The following is a 20,928-nucleotide window of genomic DNA, read 5'->3' on the forward strand; positions in this document are numbered from 1 at the left end:
CTGCTGCAGATGGGACTTTCTGATGTGCTCTGCACCGGATCTTGGTGTGGCTGGAACTCTTTAGTTATGAAACCCTGCTGGGCACCGTTCACATCTTGGCTTTTGCACTGACACTGGACTGCTTCAACACTTTGTCTTCCACCTACCCTAACCTGTCTCCTCCTCAGGGTTTCCAAAGAATCCTAGCACTCTTTCTGATCAGTCCTGGACTGGATGCAGTAATTTATGGCAGATCCTCTTTGGTTTTCTTGGTCATTATTCCTTCTAAAGCATTTTTAGAATCTCATTACAGCAATTATGGGATGAGAAAATCAAATTGATTCCATTTTGTATAACCAATGACATTTTGTGTATCTACCTAAGTCACATTTCATTTGTCTTTGGAAGCTCAGCTTTCTTGTAAGGCACTTAATGTCTCTGAGTTAAATTTAGAAGTTCAATTTTCCTGCTAACCACTATTTTATTCTTGTGTCACAGAAATCTGTTATACTTGAAGGACGCAGGTAGGTGCCAGGGAGTCTGCAACACTGACTGTCCTTCAAGAAAATCTGGTCTCTTATAGCTGTGACATATAGCAGGTGGACACCACCAATGAGTTTTCTACCATGCCAAGATGGAAGGAGGGGTTGTTGCTAGCCTGGCTTTCCAAATTTAGAGCCAGTCATGTTGTCCCCCCTATGATATTTCTACCTTTGTAAGCAATCATACAGTTTTCTCCATCTATAATGCTGTCTTCTGTTTTTTGGGATGCTCCTCCTTTTGTCTACAGAAATAATCTGTCTGTCTTTATTTGGGATCTTTTGCCTTGCTGAGGGAATTAAAGAACTCTTTTAAATGGAATGTGCTCCAAACTCTGTGCCTCAGTTTATCTTAATTTCAATTGCAATGGGGGAAATCTTAGGTCTCTAGGTTCTAACATACAGCTATCTTCCCACAAAAAATGCTCCCTAATAAAACTTTTAACATCCCTTCATTTAGGATAAAATATCAACTCCATTATTTGAAGTTAAAAGCCTTTAGGATCTGGAACTAACCTCTATGCTAATCACTTTCCAGTATGCTACTGTTTGGTCAAACTTATCCCCCTCCTATTCTTCACATGTGACACTACCTATTTTATTTATGTCTTTGCACTTTGCACTGGTTGCCCCCAAGCCTAGAACATACTTCCCTCCTCGTCTCTTTGTTTTTCAGAATCCATAATTTCTTTCAAAAATCAGTTCCAATACTACCTTTCTTTCCTGATCTCCTCCGTCTTGGCTACTAGTACCTTCCTCAACAAAAGTTATTACCTTCTATTTATTGTGTATAAGTGCACATGCTGTCTCCCCCACAGAACACAAACTTTCACACACACACACACACACACACACTCATAATTTTTTCCCAATTACATGTAAAGACAATTCATGACATTCATTTTTAAAAATTTTGAGTTCCAAATTTTCTCCCTCCCTCTTAACTCCTTCCTCCCTGAGACAATAAGCAATTTGATAAAGGTTTTACAAGAACATAAACTTCTTAAGGGGAGGTATTTTACTGATGTCTTTGTATTCCAACTGGACAGTATACAGCTGGCACCTAATAAATGCTAGCTGACTCACAATCCATTTGTATCAAATAGAGATATGGCTGGGTTAACAGAACTCCATTCATTCAAGAGGAAAACAGGAAAAACAGTAAACAGGTTACTACCAAGCTGACGGAAGGCAGGGCTGGGCACTGAAGGTCACAGCAGTGAAAGGGTTAAGGCACAAGTCTGAACAATACCTTTACCGTCAGACTGGGAGCTATTTTTATTTGTATCCCCAGCCCTCAATAGATGATCTGGCAAATAGTAGGTGCTTACCAAATGCTAGCTAACTGACAAGATCAGTTCTCCTAAGAAAGAAAAATCATTTCACATGTCTCTCCATATCTTTTGAAAAATTCTAATTATTCTTAAATTCTATTTATTTTATTATTTTTAAGGAAAGTTTAATAATGCTAAACATTAAATTCCTTCAAAACTGAAAGGAAAATTCTCCAAATGAGAATCATTTACCTGGATGACTATCTGGCCACTTGGCAAACCCACCTACAAGGCGATCCTGAGTGGATAAGATATAATTTCTGTTTTTCTCAAAGTTTGTATATTGGAATATTTTCAGCAGCTGAAATGAGATCGCAGAAAGGACATTTACTGAAAGACAACAGTTTAAGAAACTATTTTGATGCAAAATTCAATTTCTTACTACTTAAACAAGCTTCCTCCAGTCTTGTGGTTCTGAAAAATTCTGAGGGGGGGGGGAGGCCAAGAGAACTGAGATTAGAAAAAACTTTCAAGGAATCAGCACTACTCTTATTAACTAAGCATCTCCCTTTTCTGCCACATTCACCCTCACATCTTACCTATCCATCGATTTAACTCTTATTAACATTTAGATTTGAAATAAAACCTCAAAACTCCCTTTATATCAAGCCAAATAAGTTTTTTAATGGCATGTTCACCTACCCAAAATTTGTCACTTATGACTTTAAATTATAACTATACCATAAATTCATAGTAGGCTTTTAAAATCAGAGTTGATACTGACACCACACATAACAGAGAAACTTGGCCCGAGGGGCAGAAGTGTCAATAAAAACTGGTGTTTGAGATGAATGTAGTTAGGCAAGTGTAAAATGACATAAATTGTAGTAAGACTTCTGCGCTAAATCTTATAAAGAATATAGGAAAATAATTCTATATTCAAAGAGTAAGAAATTTATTGTGCAAACTAACAATAACATAAATATCAGTAAGTTTAAGACAGTTCTGGATAAACTAATTCATGAATAAATCAACAATAATGATTAAGGCAAGATAAAGCACACCTTCTTTAAAGGCTGATAGCACAAGGAGGCAAAAAAGCTTTCTCACACCGCCTCCACTGGTGCAACTGTCAAAGACAGAATACTTGTCTGATGGAATTATTTATTTCTTATTTCTGATCGCTAATTATTCTTCCTTTTTTGCTAAGTCTGGACTGGAAATCACTAGATGCTCAGTATCATTGCTATATAGTAATACTGAGAAAAACCACGTGCTACAAAAACTAAACAATCTACCACATCGGTTATTATTACCTATTTTATATCTTTCCATATTCAGTTTTTCATTTTATTGATCTTTATTCTTGGTCTTACCTTTAAAGTTGCTCCCACCCAAAATGAATAGCAGGTGTCTACAGGCTTATTGGGTCGTCCATGATAACCAGTCTGCTGCCTCATTATGCACCATCTCTTTATTCTGTTTAATTCTTTTTCAGAAAAAACTTCTTCTAATTTATCCATCAGACATAATGATGCAATGCCACAAAAAGTTGATCCTCCTGTTAACCATAACCAGTCAAAACTTTAAGATTCAAATTAATTAATTACTAAATGCTTATAAAATGACTAGAGAGAAAAGACCAGGCAATTACAGAGGACAAAAAAAAAGGTCAAATATAATCAAATCATGAAGCCATTACTCAAGTACAGAAATCTGCAATATTAATTTGATTATACAGATCACAGAATTTCAGAGGTGAAAGGGAAGTGAAGAGAGGTTAAGAAAACTGAGGCTCTGGGAGATTAAGGGAATTCGTCCAAGACCATACATCGAGTTAGCGGCAGTGACAACAAAGACTGAGGTGTTCTGACCTCCTGGTACAATGTGCTTTCCTTTGTCTCGTTTTAATTTCCTTAACTAAAGACAGATTACTAATACTGCAGTGTGGAGGATTGCTAACTGAACAACCTGTCCACTATTACAGCCCAGTCAAACCAGAAGCTGACTTGTCAAATCCTATTGGTAAATCAACTGAGTTTCTTGTGAAAGAAGCATTCCAAATCCTGATGGCAACACACTAGAAGAAATAAAGCCAAAAGTGTACCTTATAAATAAAACTGAATTTCCCTTAAAAAACAAAAAACAGTAACAGCTAATACTTATGTCACATTTAGTTTTACATCACCTCACCTATTCCTTACAAGTGCCTTAGGAAAAAAAACCAAAGGGTATCTATATGAAAAAATCGTTTTCCTAGACTTTCACTCAGAATTTGGTGATAACCACATAAAACTTTTAAAGCTGCTACAACTTCACATAGGATTGATGTTGAGACACACCTTACTCCCTTTCTTTAAGGCTAATAATTTTTCTAAAATCATAACTCTGAACTGTATCTCATTCTCTTGCCTTGGCTTTTATAATGCTGCTCTCTCATGGTTCTCCTCCTACCTCATTATCTGTTTCTGTTCTGTCTCCTTTGCTGGCTCATGTGTGTGTGTGGGTGTGAGTGTGTGTGACTGTGTGAGTATGTGAGTGTGTGTATGTGTTGAGTGTGTGACTGTGTGTGTGTATGTGCTGAGTGTGTGTGTGACTGTGTGAGTGTGGTATGTGGGTGTATATGATTGTGTGGCTGTGTGAGTGTGACTGTGTGAGTGTGTGTGTGTGTGTGGTGTGTGTGCGTGTCCTCATGCACAAATGCACTGCTAATACACACACACAGTGCTAGACAGTGATATCCATATCTATATGCAGGGTGCTAACCACTCTCTGGATTTTTTCGGATGAAATAACTAGGGATACTTCATCTAGAAAAGAGAAGATTGAGAGAATATACAAGAAGAAAGGTTACCATACAGAAAAGGGATTTGTGTTATTCTGTTCTGTCCTAGAGGAAAACCCAGAGAAATGCAGACAAATTTAGGCCAGATCAAAGAAAAACTTACTAGAGATGTCCATGGTGAGAACTAAGTTATGCATTCCCTCTCAAAAAAGTCTTTTAAGCACTGTCTAGAAGACCACTTTTATGGTATGGAGGGGATGAATTATACACACTGAGACTCCTCTGAACTCTAACATTCTGTGCTTCTAGAATTCCCACGTCATCTGCTACCTTCTAGAAATCGCAATGTGGAAGGCAGCATGTAGAGTGAGAAGAATTTCATAGGTAGTTCCCACTTTACCACACAAAGAAATGTAAGTAAAAAGCTTCTAAATGCAGAAAACTCAGCAAAACAAATAGTATATAAGAGAGAGAACCCCAGACAAGATAATTTTTACATTAACAGACTAACTCAGTACTCCATTTTTCACAGCGTTCACAACCTCCTCTGTTCTCACAGCCTGTACACTAGCTGCAGCTTTTAGCTCCTAAGCTGCTTCCCTGTGGCAACGTCCCAATACTTGGAGGAATTCAGACACATAAATTAGGATAGCCTCAGAGGCTCGAAAAGAGGAAAAGGAGGTAGCTGTGAAGGACTGTGGAGCCTCAGAGACAAGAAACTGGAGGACTCACTAGAAGTATGGTGTTAATTAAAACTAATCTAGCACAGAAGGAAACAGGTACAAAAGGTGAACCAGAGGCCTAGGGGTCTGGACATTCCTCCAATGTTTTCATAACCAGCCTGCACTTACCTCAGATCACCCCAGGGCTGAAGGGAGTTGCAGAAAAAAAAAGAACTGATTGAGATGAAGATGACTGGCCCCAGCACCACTAGTGCTATGAGGTAAACAGATCTGCCCAGAACCAAGGACCTGATAACTGACAGCAAGGGCTGGGGCATCATGGGCTTTTCAAAAGAACTGGTTTATAGAAGGCAGAGTGTCAGCAGTAGGCATGTTTATAAAAATAACACCACAGAAAAATGAGCAGTGTGATTAAAAAGGAGAAGAGCTGAGAAAAAGCGTTCAAAACAAAGGAAACTAAGTCAAAAGCCCATAAGGAAGGTGATAGAACTATTTTTTCGAAGCTCAGGAAAATGACAATGGAGCAACTTCAATAACCTCCAGAACTGTTCAGAAAATCAACTGAAGAAGTAAGATTCTGGAGGAAGGAATCAGAAAATCAAACTAGAGATCAGTGAATTTAAAAGACAGAGACCCTCTCCATAAGAGTAACCTCAGAGAAACAACAATTAAAATGCAAAAATGCAGAAGAAAAAGGAAAAACTATGTAGAAAAATAAAAAACTAGATTGGAACAATACAACATTCTAAATGCTAAGAATAACAAATGGGAAGTCAGAATCTCAAAGAAACAATTTAAAAATTATAGATCTTTCAGAAAAGCAGGACTACCATACGATGAAAAACTACCGTATTCCAAGAAATCATGCAGAGAAACTGCTAAGACAAATTATGATTCTACCCTTCGGGGATAATTTTGGATCCTGAATCTGTCATCTGATGCATAATTTATCCCTCTTCCAGCTTCATGTTGTCTGAAAATCTTTAGCATAAATTTACCCGAGCCACTGATAAACATGCTGCACAGAGGAGTGCCACCTCCTCTTAGTGCCTTCATCTATAAATGAGACAGATCAAGGCTGCTCCTAAAAGTGACAATCATTGTGTCATTCCACTTAAATGTCAGCAGCATTTAGACGCCTGTAAACTATAATCTCGATTGTTAAACTTCATTCACATAGGAGGGGAAGAAATGAAAGAAGCTGACAAGACAGAAAAGCTGATTTTCTTTTCTGTTTTTGGATTAAGTAGGAGGCATAGTGAGGAAAAGGAAACTACCCATTAGGGAGAAAAGTCATCTAACAAACTGATCTGAAGCCCCAGAGAGATGTATACACACTCCCGAAGACCTTCTGATTCTAGGTTATGAGAAAAGGACAGAATACAAAAGAATATTCAAATTATTCTCTGGATCAACATCAGGGATTGGAATGAAAGTGAAAAACCAAGCTATGAAGATAGGTTTTATACACCTCAGTATTTATTTTCTTGAAAAGCTTAATACAAATAGATAAATGTGACAATATTATTTAAGTCACAAAACTGTATAAATTACATGGTCATTCCAGGGGCACCAGAATCACCAAGGGGTGATTTATTCTCCCCACAGACAAAGTACTTTAAAAAATAAACAACCCCCTTGAGCTTTGTAACTGGAAAACTAAACGCCAAGTGAAAACCCAACACACTTTTATAAGGAAACATAACAACTGCTGAGAGGCATAAACCCTCACTTTGCAACATGACTCAAGAAGCATAAGGCAAAATATGTTTATTTTTTTTGAAGAGTATATACAGCAATGCTAGAAATATACATAGAGTCCTCAGTATTTTTTCATCCAGATTAAGAAAATCCAACAATACTAAAGGAGTTTTATTTCTTTATGGTCTTGTCAACTGAAACGGACACCAAGTTAATAACTTTTTCACATTAAAAAGTAATCCCAAGGTATCAAAGAATCACAGAATTACAGAACTGGAAGAGTCCTTAAAAGGTCACATCATAACTCAAAGCAGGGATTTTTTCAACATCATCTTCCCAAGTGATCATCTAGCCACTGGAGCAGCTCTAGCCAACAGGCAACGTATCAGTAAGAACCACAACATGAACATCTCTGGTTGACAATTCTGTAAATTCCATAGTTTCAGAAGAGGTTTTCAATTATCATAGGGAGGTGGAAGAGGAAGCAGAAAAGAGGCAGAGCAGAGACAGACTATGCTAAAAGCAGAATAAGGGTGTAGTAGAGAAGGAGTTTATGCCAATATCTAGAATAAAGTACTATGGTGCATCCCATCAAAGTTGTCAGAAGATAACATCGCTAATGGGAAATCCCAACTTTATTTTTCCAATTCTGAAAACTTTTAATTTTCCAATATTATTTTTTAAAATAATGCAATTTCACATTTGACACTGGAGACACTTTAAGAAGACAATATCTATACAACCCCAGCTCTATATTGTTAACCAGTTAAAGATATCTTACCATGAGATTCTAGTCCAGCTCCCTGTGCCAGTCCATTGTCATAAGACTAAAAAAGAAAAATAATACTGTTTACTGTGAAACAGTAGATAAAAAAGTTAGAAGGCTTACTGGAAAGAGAATCAGATTTGGAGTCATGAAGTTCAGCCTCTTAGACACCTGCCTATGTGACTGTGGGCAAGTCATTTTCTCACTGTCCCAGGCAATTCTCTAAGACCATATGGAACCGTTGACCATCTGCACAGGTAGAAGGGATTTCCTCCCTGGGATTTTCCTGTACCAATAAAGTTACCAGCTTGGATAAGACAAAATAAAAGAATACAGTTCTTAAAAAAGTCAACAACCGACAAAATTAAGTACTAGTTTATCTCCTATTGTTATTCTCCTTTGCAATTCCAAAAATAGCTATTCCTTACATACGCAGGGCATGCAGGAAGGATGGGCAACCTTTCCAAGTACTTGCCCTTGTTTTGCTCCAATACGCAGTGGCAAATTTAAAAATGGATTTTTCTCAAGTATTGCACATTTGAACTGATTTTCTATAAGTAATCATCTAAACTAGTTATGTGAGTCTAATTTTCTTTTTAAAAAATCTATTCTTCTTTCCCCTTCCGATTCTTAATCCTATGCACTTGGCTAGCTCACTGTTGACACTGCTATCAGCATACCTCAATCTCACATGGCCAGGAAAGTGTTTTGAAAAACTATCAAGCACTATATAAATGTACACTATTATTGTCACAGCTAAATACCGAAATAACTAAATTGTAAAATATATTTACTAGCATAATTAAAGTTTACTGTATCCAAAGACTAATAACAAAACCAGTGATAGATGAATATCCGTACGGATAAAAATGAATAAAAATTAACTGAAAAACAGATCTTACTAATAAATGACAGCCAAATAAAATAGCACATTTCAGATAACAACAGCCAAAAGGCATGCATTCCCCCCTCCCCCCAATTATTAGCCATTGTGACAAAGTGGAAAGAACACTGGATTTGGAGTCAGAAGATCTGGGTTGGAATTCTGGCTCTGCTACTTACGACCTGTGTGACCTTAGCCAGTCACTTCACCTCTCTAGACTAGCTGACCTCTGAGGTCCATTCCAGTTTTAAATCTATGACTATTATGAAAATAATACCACCAGCTCACAAAATAAGTCACTCTGCCCTTAAAGTAAGCTTAAGTATGTGACATTTAAATAAAGAAAAGACACAAAGACTTAAGATTAACACCCATAAATTATTTCTTTATAGATGTCAATCTCTATTCCAAACTTTATCTAAAAGTTTCAGATGAATATTTAAGATTCTTTGATTCAGATTTATTGCCTGATAAAAAATCATAATTAAATATCATAGGATCAGAGGATTACAACTGGAAGGGACCACAGATATATTATAGTACAGTCCCCTCATTTTACACAGAAAAACGTCGCTTAGAGAGATTAAATGAAATGATAGTGCCAGGTTTTGAAACCAGGTATATAATGAATCCAAATCTAGCGTTCTTTACCCCCTGAATCAAATGACTAAATTTATTTATACTTTTACAAGCACAATTAAGAATTTAAAAAGCATAAATTGATTTTTGGTCAAAATCCAAGACTGATGAGATCTCAGAAGGTTGTCTAGGCCAACATCTACAGATGACCAACATCATTCTTTATGATTTTCAGGTGAAATGTTACTTCACAGAATTTGAAGGCTTGGAAGAGGCCTTATAGTCCAATCCTCTCATTTTTTTGAAGAAATCAAAGCACAGAAAATGTGCTTAAAGTCATATAATTTCTACATTTTGGTCCCTCCTTTATGATAGATATCATTGTATGCCTGATCCAGTATACTTCCTGCTATATAATATTATCCCTTGTAAACATGCTTCAGTGTGTAGAAATCTTTGTCTGAATTTATACCACACATATCTAATATCAATCTTTCTTCTGGGAATTAAAAAAATAAACTTCTAAATCTGTCTTCCTTGTAGACAGAAACAATTAACAAAAACCAACTTCATATATTTCTAATAGTCAAACCACCTCTCGTCATGGCTAACGGACTCCTGACTCCTTTCTTTTCTAACATTAACCACTCTTGTGTATTCTTTGTAAGTCCTGCTTTCAAGTTCTCATGCCTCTTTACAGTTGCATTATTTATAAACTTTATTAAATACACTCATATTTAATTAAAAACAAACCATCCTATACACTACCATTCTTTCTAAACTTCATTCTGAAATGTTAAAACTTTTGTTTTGTCCAAACCTGCAATTTTACTGGTAGAGGGAAATTAGGGGGAGTGGCATTCTCTCTATTTATGCATACTGCAACTGTTTCGCATCTTATAGTCTCAAGAGTATCTAGGGCACTGAGAGTTGAAATAACTTGTCCAGTGATAGCCAATATGCGTCAAGAGACTCATTTTTTCCAGACTCCAAAGACAACTCTCTACATCAAAGTACCTTTGTTGATTTAAAAGCATATAAAAGTTCACACTTGGGAAATAATATATTTTGCAAAGTTTAATTTTTTTAAAATTTTACTCAACATTATAAGAGAGGAAAAGAAAAAGGAAATTTGCAATGAAACTCGATTTCCTTCTTAATGAAACTCTATAGACTTTTTCAGTAAACTATTTAAATCAGAAAAGAGAAAAAAACCACATCTACTTTTTTCTTTAAAATAGTTATCACTTATTGCTTCATTTGGAATACTTACAGTCTTTGCTTTGCAAGGAATCAAGTAAGAAATAAAATGACAATCCAACTACAACAAAAGAATTTATTTTTGAAACAGCTAGTACAGGCAAAAAAAAATGGCAGACAAAAAAGAAACAACTCATGTTCAGGATTTTAGGAAAGGTAGTAAGGCAAAGGAAAAACTTAGCCTTGGAGCCAAGAAAATTCAGTTTCAAATTCCACACTGATAACTTACTGGCCACGTCACCCTGGACAAGTCATTTTGATTAATCAATCAATAACTATTAAATATTTACGAGATTAATGAAAACCCCAAGAGACTGAGTTTCTGGGTAATTAGTAATCAATTTATTAATTAGGCTAGCCAGCAATCAATAACCTGGGGTTTCTCTCTGTAACCAAAGACTACAAGGGTGACCCTGAAATGCCTTAAATCCCTTCTGAAAGGCATGATCATGAGACTCAGAAGCCTCAAAGTATCAAGGCAAAGGGAAACCAACCCCATGTGGATCTCTCCAGCTAGTTTTCTCCTTCATGGGCTGAGCTGCCATAAACTTTAAAGGAAGGAACCATGAACAGGGTGCTCCCCCTCCAGGAGAAGGCTTGTTCAGCCTGGATTCTGTTTATACTTTAATAGAAATTAGATTTTCCAGTTGGATGGGTGGGCCTAGGAGCCCAATCCCATCACTCAGCCATGCCCTTCAGAGGTTGACTAACCTTCTCAGGAGTTGGGCTTTAACAAAAATTTTAAAAGGTGGATCAAAAATTAGTGATTATTAATGCGTATAATATTAATTTCTCTTACCTACTACATGCCAGGTTAATGCAATGCAATGCTAAGCACTGGGGATATAAAAAGAGGCAAAAGATGCTACCTGCCTTCAAAGAGCTTACAATCTGACAATGGAGACAACATGCAAACAAATATACACGAAACAAACTACATACAGGATAAAAGGGAAATAATTAACAGAGGAAAGGCATTAGAACTGAAAGGCTGGGGAAGGCTTCCTGTAGAAGGTAGGATTTTAGGTGGGCCTTAAGGAAGCCAGGGAGGTCAGTGGTAGTTGATAGCTCTAAGACTACAAACTGAAAAGACTCTGTCCTGGGAAAGGAAAATATGGTCAATCTCAAATTACTGTCATTAAGAACTGCTAAAGAAGATTTCACTCCTAAGAACAATGACATCAAGATAAATCTTATTAAAGATCATAGGAGTTGGAGCTGAAGAAAGTCATCTAGCTGAAACCCCTCATCTTACAAATAAGGAAACTGGAATTAAGAGAGGTTAAAAGACTTGTCCAATGCTACACAGGAAGACCTCAGTTCTCAGTCTGCCTTCAACCCTTACTAGCAAGTCACCTAACTTCTGTAAACCTAAGTTCCTTCCTATAGGTTAATACCTATAGTACCTACTCTCACAGGGTGTATGAGGTATTCAGGAGGACTAGTACCTCTGATGTGAGGGCTTGCCAAGCCTTTTCAGGGCTACTCATCCACCTGTAATGTCCACCTGATTCACCCAACTCTCATATGTGGCACCAAGAAGCCGTAGCAAGCACAGCAGCCACTCCCTGGTAAACGGTCTCAGCAAATGGGCTAACTCAGGCTGAGGATAAGTGACAGGTTTCAAACCTGTCAGTGTGTTAGGGGATGTACGTGAAGACTTTTCTAGGAAGAATGGGTGGATAAGAACAATTTATTCCAATGGACAAGAAGCATGGAAGGCTCAGAGTTTGGTCAGGCATCAAAGACACCAAGGTTATCCACTGCATTCCAGGCTATCACCAGCCATTCTCCACTGGACTTTGATGACTCAGGAAGACAGGCTGACAACTTTGTACAATTCTGCCTCGCTTAAATCCAGTTCACAAGCAAGTCGAGACATCGCCCCATGATGATCGATCCTCTTCAAAAATGAAGGACAAACAACCACCTATATCACAGGGTTGTTATACAGCTTAATGGGATAATGTAAGTAAAGAAATCTTCAAACTTTAAGATCTTATATGTAATTGTTTCTATTAATTAACAGGAAAAAAAATTCTTCAGCAAAACTCACCATACTTCTTCTAATATAGTCTATGGCTTTCTTCATGTCCATGCCTGACCAATTGTTGAGCATATAGCAAATACAGGAAGCACAGTAGACAAACCTCATGTCATTCTCACTACCTTCAGGTATAGCACAAAAACTGAAAGAAATAAAGATTTTGTTCTTAGTATGGTATTGGCAGTTACTACATGCACTTTATTCCTCCTTTCATTAAAAGTTTATTTTACCTTCTTACTCTTAGAAACTTTAAATGACAATCTATCTAATGTAAACTACTGCCTTTACTAGATTATTCAGCAAATCTTTACTGAGAAACACAAAAGAGTCAACATATCACTACCATTCCACATTACAGATGCAACATGACCTGCAAAAAGTCTAGTGTCTTAAGACTTAAGAGTCTGCTGACTTAGAGCACACTCTCAGCTGTGTTGTTGTTCAGTCACATCCAACTCTTATGACCCCACTTAAAGTTTTCTTGGTTGAAAAGACTGGAGTGATTTATCATTTCCTTATCCAGATCATTTTACAGATGAGGATACTGAGGCAAACAGAGTTAAATGACTTGCCCTGGATGACAAGCTAGTAAGTGTCTGAGGCCAAAGTTAAACTCAGTTCTTCCTCTACCCACTGTGCCACTTCGCTGCCACTACCACATGAGTAATCTCGGACCAGATCCCTTATCCTCTTCAACCACTGCTCTCTCATTTACAACACAGGTCACTACCACTGACAGGAGGTAGCATAGTACACAAGGAGTCAGGAAGGTCTAGGTCCAAATTCTATTGTGGACACTGAATAGCTGTATAACTGCTACTACTACAACAACTACTACTACTAGCAATATTAATACTACTACTGCTGGAGCTACTACTACTACATGTACTACCTGCTAACAGGGTTGCTGAGCTATTACTGTGACACTCCCTAGGTAGCTTTACTTGCTGTCATTACTGCGCTACTTTAACTATCTCCTTTCCTGATACTGGAACAGTTTTATCGGCTCCTATTCAGGATTACAGAACTGGTCCTGGCACCAGTGACTTATGGAGTTGGCGGATAGCTGCTTTTGGAAAAGTTATAGTGGATACGGTGATAAATGCAGATAAAATCACTGCAGGGGCTACAAGTACGGTACTAGGACACATTGGGACAATACTGCAGAAGATAACTGACTCCAAGGCATAAAACTACATAATCAGGAGTTAAAACATTATTATCAGCAGGTCTCTGAAGTGATATGAAGGGGAAGTATAGGCTGATGATAAGGATTGGGATGATTGGGATTATAGGCAACTTTTTAATCTTAAATCTGAAAAGCATGGATTTTATTTCAAACCTGGCTAAACAGAAAGAAGATATTTCAAAAGACAGACTAAATGCTGATGGGCTACAATGAGCTAGTTGGTTCATTTGGGCTTGGCTCCAGATGGTGACAGACCCTCCACAGTGTGTCCTGCTTCTATGCCCTTGCATCCATGTGTGCTGGCCACAAATGTTCACTATATGCCCCTCCATGCCTAAGCTGCCGTTGCCTGCTCTTCTACTAATGTTAGGAATATGTGAGGGAGGCTGTACCTCAAATTTAAAAAGAAAGTGCACTATTACTATGTTTCTTACAAGGTAAATGCCTCTGCTCTCAACTAATTGTGCCCTCAGACTAGTAAAAGCAAACGTATTTATGGGGACTCTTGTGATACGGTTTTTCAAGTGGATGTCAAACCAGTGTACCCTGAACCCATAGTCAAACTTCTTAGGATGGGAGAATATGTATGAGAACGGGTGTGACATCTAGAAAGTTCTATTACGGGGATGGTTAGTGAACACAGAAAAGGAAGCAGTAATTAAAATGAGCAACATGCAAAAAAAAAACCAAACAAACAACCCAATATTGTATTTTTATTTTTCCATCTGTTTCAGGAGTGTTTCAGGGATGTATTTCTGGGTGTATCTCAGATCTGACTTCTCATTTATACACAAGCAGCAGAAAGCAGAAAGTTTAATAGTTTAAAAATACTCTGCAATAATAGGGAAGGCAGGACACAAGCCTCAGGTTATATCGTGTCTAATAGTATTTCTAAATTTATTCCCTTCTTCCCATAGAGAGATGTGATCATTTAGTTACACTAAAAGTGTCAGAGATCCTTCTAAGTACATGTGCTTAATGATTAGCAACAGCATTAGTTTATTTACAAAGACACTTTTTTTTTCACTTTTTATCTCATTCCTATCCACTTCATCGTGTTCTGCCAACAACCCTCAGTAATAGGCTTGGACAAATCAAAAGAAAGTTTTATCATTCTCCAATTTTTAACATTATGGAAATTCTAGACATATTTTCCTTTCATTAGAGAAGTCCTGGAAGGGACAACCTGAGTTGGAGAATAAAAAAATCGAAGATTTTCAAGTCAGCAAAAAATACATTTAGATAACACTATGCATAAGGAATTATCAGGAATAAGCAACCATAATCCCCAGTCTATCAAATGAGAAAATTCATACTGACCTAGCATGAGTAGAAAATGAATTATCCATCAGTCAATAAATATTTATTAAGTGCCTCCTATGTGCCAGGCACTGTTAAGTACTAGGGATAAGAAAAATATACTGCTGGTATATAAAGAGAGGCAAAAGATCATTCCTGTGCTCAAGCAGTTCACAATCTAATGTGGGACGACAACACACAAAAGGAAGCTGGAAAATAGGAAAGGAGGGAGGGGACTCAGACAAGCCCCACACTAGTGGAGCCAGGCAGAAATGAGGTGTTGTGAGCTGAGCTCCCTCCTCAAATGGAGGCTAAGAGTTCATAGATCCACCCTCCAGGCAGAGGGTCAGGGATGAGGCAGACTACCAAAGCTAGATGCCTGAAGTTCTGGATGCAGGATGAGGAAATTTCCCTACTAACGAATTCTCTGGGGCATAGGAGAAATGTCACACGTAAGAAATGAAGTTATTCAGAAGCAGTTAAAGAACTTATTGAATTATCTGTATCTATACTCTCCCACCTAGGCATCCTTAAGACCAATGTTAAGCACCTAAAATGACTGGCTAGGAACAGACTAGGCTCTGTGACTAGAGAACAAGAGACTTTCCTAATGAGGAACACAAGATCACACTGAAGTCTTGCTCAGACTGAAATAGAAACTCTCTCTCCTTCTAACAACATGTAGAACCTCCTTTAGGACAAAGCCTTTCCGAATGCTCTCCCAAACACCGTCTGACTGCTTTGCATGTATTTGTATTTATTAATTTCATCTTTATGCTACACATGGCACACACATAATTGTTGCTTCTCCCCATTAAAATATAAGTTCCTTTTGAGTAGGGACTCTTCATTCTTTGTACTTAGGTACTCAGTGCTTAAACACAGGGCCACAACAGGTTCTCAATAAACGCTTGCTGTTTCTTATATTTCTATCAAACATTTTGTACATATTGTGAACTCAACTCTTGAAGTGATGATAAGAGTCTCGAAGACTTTAAAGCTTCTATTTAACAAGCTGATGCAAGTGAAAGGTACTGTGGACAAAGTAACAACAATGTTGTAGGATGACCAGCTGTGAATGACTTAGTTATTCTCAGCAATACAATGATCCAAGACAACTCGGAAGGATTTTATATGATAAAAAATGCTATCTATTCCCAGAGAAAGAACTGATGGAGTCTGAAAACAGACTGAAGCACCTTTTTTCTAACTTTATTTTTCTTGAGGTGTGGTTGGGTTTTTTTGGTCTGTTTTCTTTCACAACATGACTAACATGGAAATTTTTTGCATGACTACACATGTATAAACTAGATAAAATTGCCTGCCTCTCAATGGGGTGGGGAGGATGGAAGGGGGAAAGGAGAAAATTTGTAACTCAAAAAGTTTTTTAAAGAATGTTAATTGTTTTTACATGTAAGAGGAAAAATAAAATACTAAATTTTTCTTTAAGACTTTCTTCTTCTCTCTCTATCATTTTGTGATCTCATCAGCTTCCATGAATTTAATTTAATTACCCTCTCCATGCTGATGATTCTCAAATCTACCAATCCTGCCCTGGCTGACCTCCAGTCTCACACCAACAGACATCTAGAACTGGTTATCCAATAACTATCTTTAAGTCAACATATCCAAAACTGAAATCATTATCTTTTCTCCTAAACCCTCTTCCTTCCCTCTCTTACTTTCCCTATTACTGTACAGGACAACACTATTCTTCCAATAGTTCAGGTTCACCAACTGGGAATAATCCTAGACTCCATCTCTCACCCTCCCTATCCAATCTGCAGCCTAAGCCTGTTGACTTTACCTTTGCAACATCTCTTGATTATGCCCCCTTCTCTTCTCTGACACGATCACCACCCTGGTACAAGACCTCTTCACCTTACAGCTGGGACTACTGCAGTAGCCTGCTGGTGAGTCTGCTGCCTTAAGTCTCTCCCCATTTCAAACTACTCTCTATTCAGACACCAGAGTGATTTTCCTCTCCCTACTCAAGAAACTATGGTAGCTCCCTAACACCTCCAGAATTATATTAAAAAAAATCCTGTTTGGGGTTCAAAGCTCTTCACAACCTAGGCCCTTCTACCTTTCCAGTCTTTTTACATTTTATTCTCTGTCAAATACTTTTCAATCCAGTGACGCTGACATCCTGGCTGTTCCACAAACAAGACCCTCCCTCTCCTGGCTGAGTGCCTTTGGCTCCCTGCCATGCCTGGAATGCGCTCCTTCATCTCACTTACCAGCATCTTCCCTGACTTCCTTAAATCCCATCTTCTACAGGAAGTCTTTCCAATCCCTCTTAATTCTAGTGCCTTCCCTATTTATCTATTTTTTTCTATTTATACTGTATACAGTTTGTTTGTACATATTTATTTATCATCTCCTTCAGCAGACTCTGAGTTATTTCAGGGCAGGGACTGTCTTGTACCTTTTTTTGTATACCAGCACTTAACATAATGCCTCACATATAGTAAGCACTTAACAAATACTGACTGACTTACCTTTTCAGGATTAGTGGGTAATCTATAAGATTTTTAACCTGGCAATCCATGAACATATTATTAAAAAATTTTATTTTACGCATTTAAAAATATTCTGAGAAGGGGTCAATAGACTTCGCCATATATAAGGTACATGACACAAAAAAGATTATGAAATTCTCCCTGTTTTTGATAAAAGATGGATAATTTTCTAGCAACATCCATGCAAAAATTCTATTCTAAATAACTAGACATTAATGAAATATAATTTTTTAAAAAACTCTAAAATTTCACCTTACCATATTGCCCCAACATGGCAATTTGACAAAACATGGCAATAATCAATGCTCAAAGGGATGTGGAAAGAGAGAAACATTAATTAACATAATTTTGTGAGCTGGGAACTGGTCTAACTGTTCTGCAAAACAATTTGGAACTATGCTACAGAAATGACTAAACTCTTCATCCTCTTTGACCTAGTAATCCCACAACTGTGCCAAAGGAAAACAAAGATAAAGGGAAGGACCCATACATACCAAAATATTTTTATCTACACATTTTTACGGCAAGGAAAAAGCTGGAAACAAAGGAGATACTGATCAATTGGGGGATAGATGAACAAACTATTATATAAATTTAGTAAACTTATTACTGTGCCATAAAAAATGAAAAATAATGAGGACTTTCAAAAATTTGTCAAGATTTATATAAAGTAATATGGAGCCAAATAAGCAGAACAAATAAGAGAATACACACTATGATCATAGTAAAAATAAAAGGCAAACAAAATTAGAACTGTGAATTGGTCCAGCTACTCTGAAAAACAAAATTCCCAAAGTCAATCCAGAAATAACCACCACTGGCTGATACCCATAAATAAAATTCAATAGGCATAAAGTGATTTATAGCAGTTCTTTTCATAGCAGTCCCAAACTGTAAACTAAGAGTCCGGGACTCATTTCTTGGGGAACAGTTAAATTATGGCATACAAATGTAATATTATTACTGATCCACAATAAATACAAAACAGACAGTTAAAGAGCAAACTGGGAAAACCTTTATGAACTGATGAAATGAAATGAGCAGAACTAGGAGAACAATTTATATGACGACAATATTTTAGAGGAAAAAAAACTCTGAAAGTTTTCAGAGCTCTGATGTAATGCAATGACAAACCACAAAGAGAGAAGACTGAAGATGAAGCACACAAACCACCTTTTAAAAAAAGGTGAAGGGCTTAAAATGAATAAGACACACATTTTGGGGGATGATCAATGTGGAAATTTATTTTGCTGACATATGCGTATTTGTTATGAGGGTTTTTTTTTAATTGTTCAAAGCGGGGAGGAGGAAAGTGGGATGGAAATAAGTAACAAATACATTGTCATTTTTTTTAAAAAAGAAAACAACACTGAAGCATTTTAACTCCAACCTAAGAGGTGAGGATGAAACATATTCCACTTCTTGAGACATAAATGGTTAAAATGTTAGTTCGCACGGTTTAACTGTTTCTTGTATGGGGGAGATTTCTATGGGAGAGGGGTTATTATTAAGAATGATGAAAAATATCAATGAAATATAAAAAGATGGATAGTTTCCTGTAAAGAATACATTTGAAACATTATTAAGAGAAATGAAAACTAAATGATTCCCACAACATTTTAAAATGAAAAGAAATTAGTAAATTAAGACTTGAATGTCCAAAGCATATTTCAATTGAAGAACCATTTTGTGGAATACTAGTAGCTTCACTTTCCCTATTGAAAGTGGTAGTTGAAGATTCTTGAGAAATGATAGTCGAGATGGTGGTAGAGCAGTTAAGTTCCCACCCTCGGTCCCCACCTTAGGAGCCAATAAGGAAACCTTCAAAAGCACTAAGACCTGAGAACAAACTGCTCCTGTTCAATTTATTCACCTAGTGGGTTCTACAAGATTAACCCTTAGGTCCTTTGTAGTTCTAAAAAGTACAATATATTAGTCAGAAAAAACTATTCTTTATTTGGGAATATCCTGTGGACAGCCAAATCTTAGCAGAACTGAACTGTTCTAATAGAAGGTCAATCACAGATAACAAAAACAGAGCCAGGAAGTAAAGGAAAACTTGAATTTCTTGCTACTTAAGTAGTCTTGACAATGTTATCAAAGCCCTGAATTTATATAATATGTTATTCAGTTCTAATTTAACCTTTTAGAAAGTTCCAGAATATATTAAATTATGTTTAAACTCATACATTTATTTCAATATTTAGGCCTACATTTTCTTTCATTTCTACTTCACTACTACACTTCTTTACTGGTTTCCTCTCTTTTTTAGTAAGAACAGTTTAGCCTCTATAAAATGCTTTAAGACTTACAAAGCACTTTGTGTTCATCACATGCTTCAAAAATTGTTTATTTATATTTTAATTCCTAGCATATGGAACAGTACCTAGTCCACCGCAGGACTTAATAAATGCCTGACATTCAAATAAGAAGTACATTTTCCTCAAAATGATCCACATACTTCCATTCTGAAGGAAAAAATTACTTAATTAGGTACTACTCTTTTTTTGGAGCTAATAAAAAGATTAGTGCCACTATGACAATCATTATTTTAAATCATAAAAGGAATTAGAGGTAATTTTCTTTATTAGAAATTCAACTACAGGGTGTCATTCATATCAACTTTTGTTTGGTTCAAAAGAGTTTAAAATCCTAAAACTTTTTTTGTTATACTCCCTCTTTTTATTTTGTCCACATCTGTTCAAATCAAGAATTAACTCTTAAGAAGTGACAAAGAATTCATCATACCTTCCATCTTCCAGCTGAAGTGCTCTCAATCCTGCTAAACAAGCTTCTTTATTTACTCTGCTTAAATCATCTCCAAGAATAACTAAGCATGATAGACCGGTATAAGTCATTGCTATATGTCCACTGTCGTAAGGATGAGCTATACCAAGATCCTAAATTTAAGATGAAAATACAATTATAGTTAGGAAATTGGTTAACATAAATCAATAAACAATTCAATGTTAGATGGCTAGTGAATAAACAGATTAAATTTGCAGGTAAAAAGCATCAATAACAATGGATATTATATGTATTACAGGATAAATTTAAAATTTATCCTGCTTAAGTTCAAAATTGCCAACATTATAAATATTTCCTATGATTCATTAGAGTAAGAGTTCATTCAAACTATAGTTAAATCAGATACTCTTTCTTCTGAATGATAAAGACAATACAATTAACTATATTTTCTAAACTGAAGAGGCAAAAGTATTAATATTATGAAGATATTTGCAATAATTATAATAAAACTCAGCCCCCTCCCTACAATTTAACATCCTGGAAATGAGAAAAGTATTCACCCAGTATAATATACTCCACTCTCCAAAGTGTTTAATAATTAATGCCTGATTACATTAAGTAATCACTTACAACATGAAGAAACTGACGGTATTTTAGACAATCTACCAAAGTAT

General features: G+C 36.6%; 1 protein-coding gene across 1 annotated transcript in view; it reads right to left on the reverse strand.

Annotated features, from left to right (window-relative positions):
* The window catches only part of PGGT1B (protein geranylgeranyltransferase type I subunit beta), a 61,962-nt gene that overhangs the window by 21,256 nt on the left and 19,778 nt on the right, over nucleotides 1-20,928 (reverse strand). The window contains 5 exon segments of the mRNA XM_072597205.1: nucleotides 2,045-2,153; nucleotides 3,169-3,353; nucleotides 7,743-7,788; nucleotides 12,506-12,638; nucleotides 20,255-20,406. Of these exon segments, the coding sequence (XP_072453306.1) occupies nucleotides 2,045-2,153; nucleotides 3,169-3,353; nucleotides 7,743-7,788; nucleotides 12,506-12,638; nucleotides 20,255-20,406 (625 nt within the window).

The sequence above is a fragment of the Notamacropus eugenii genome, chromosome 3 (genome assembly GCF_028372415.1).
Source record: "Notamacropus eugenii isolate mMacEug1 chromosome 3, mMacEug1.pri_v2, whole genome shotgun sequence".
NCBI lineage: Eukaryota > Metazoa > Chordata > Mammalia > Diprotodontia > Macropodidae > Notamacropus > Notamacropus eugenii.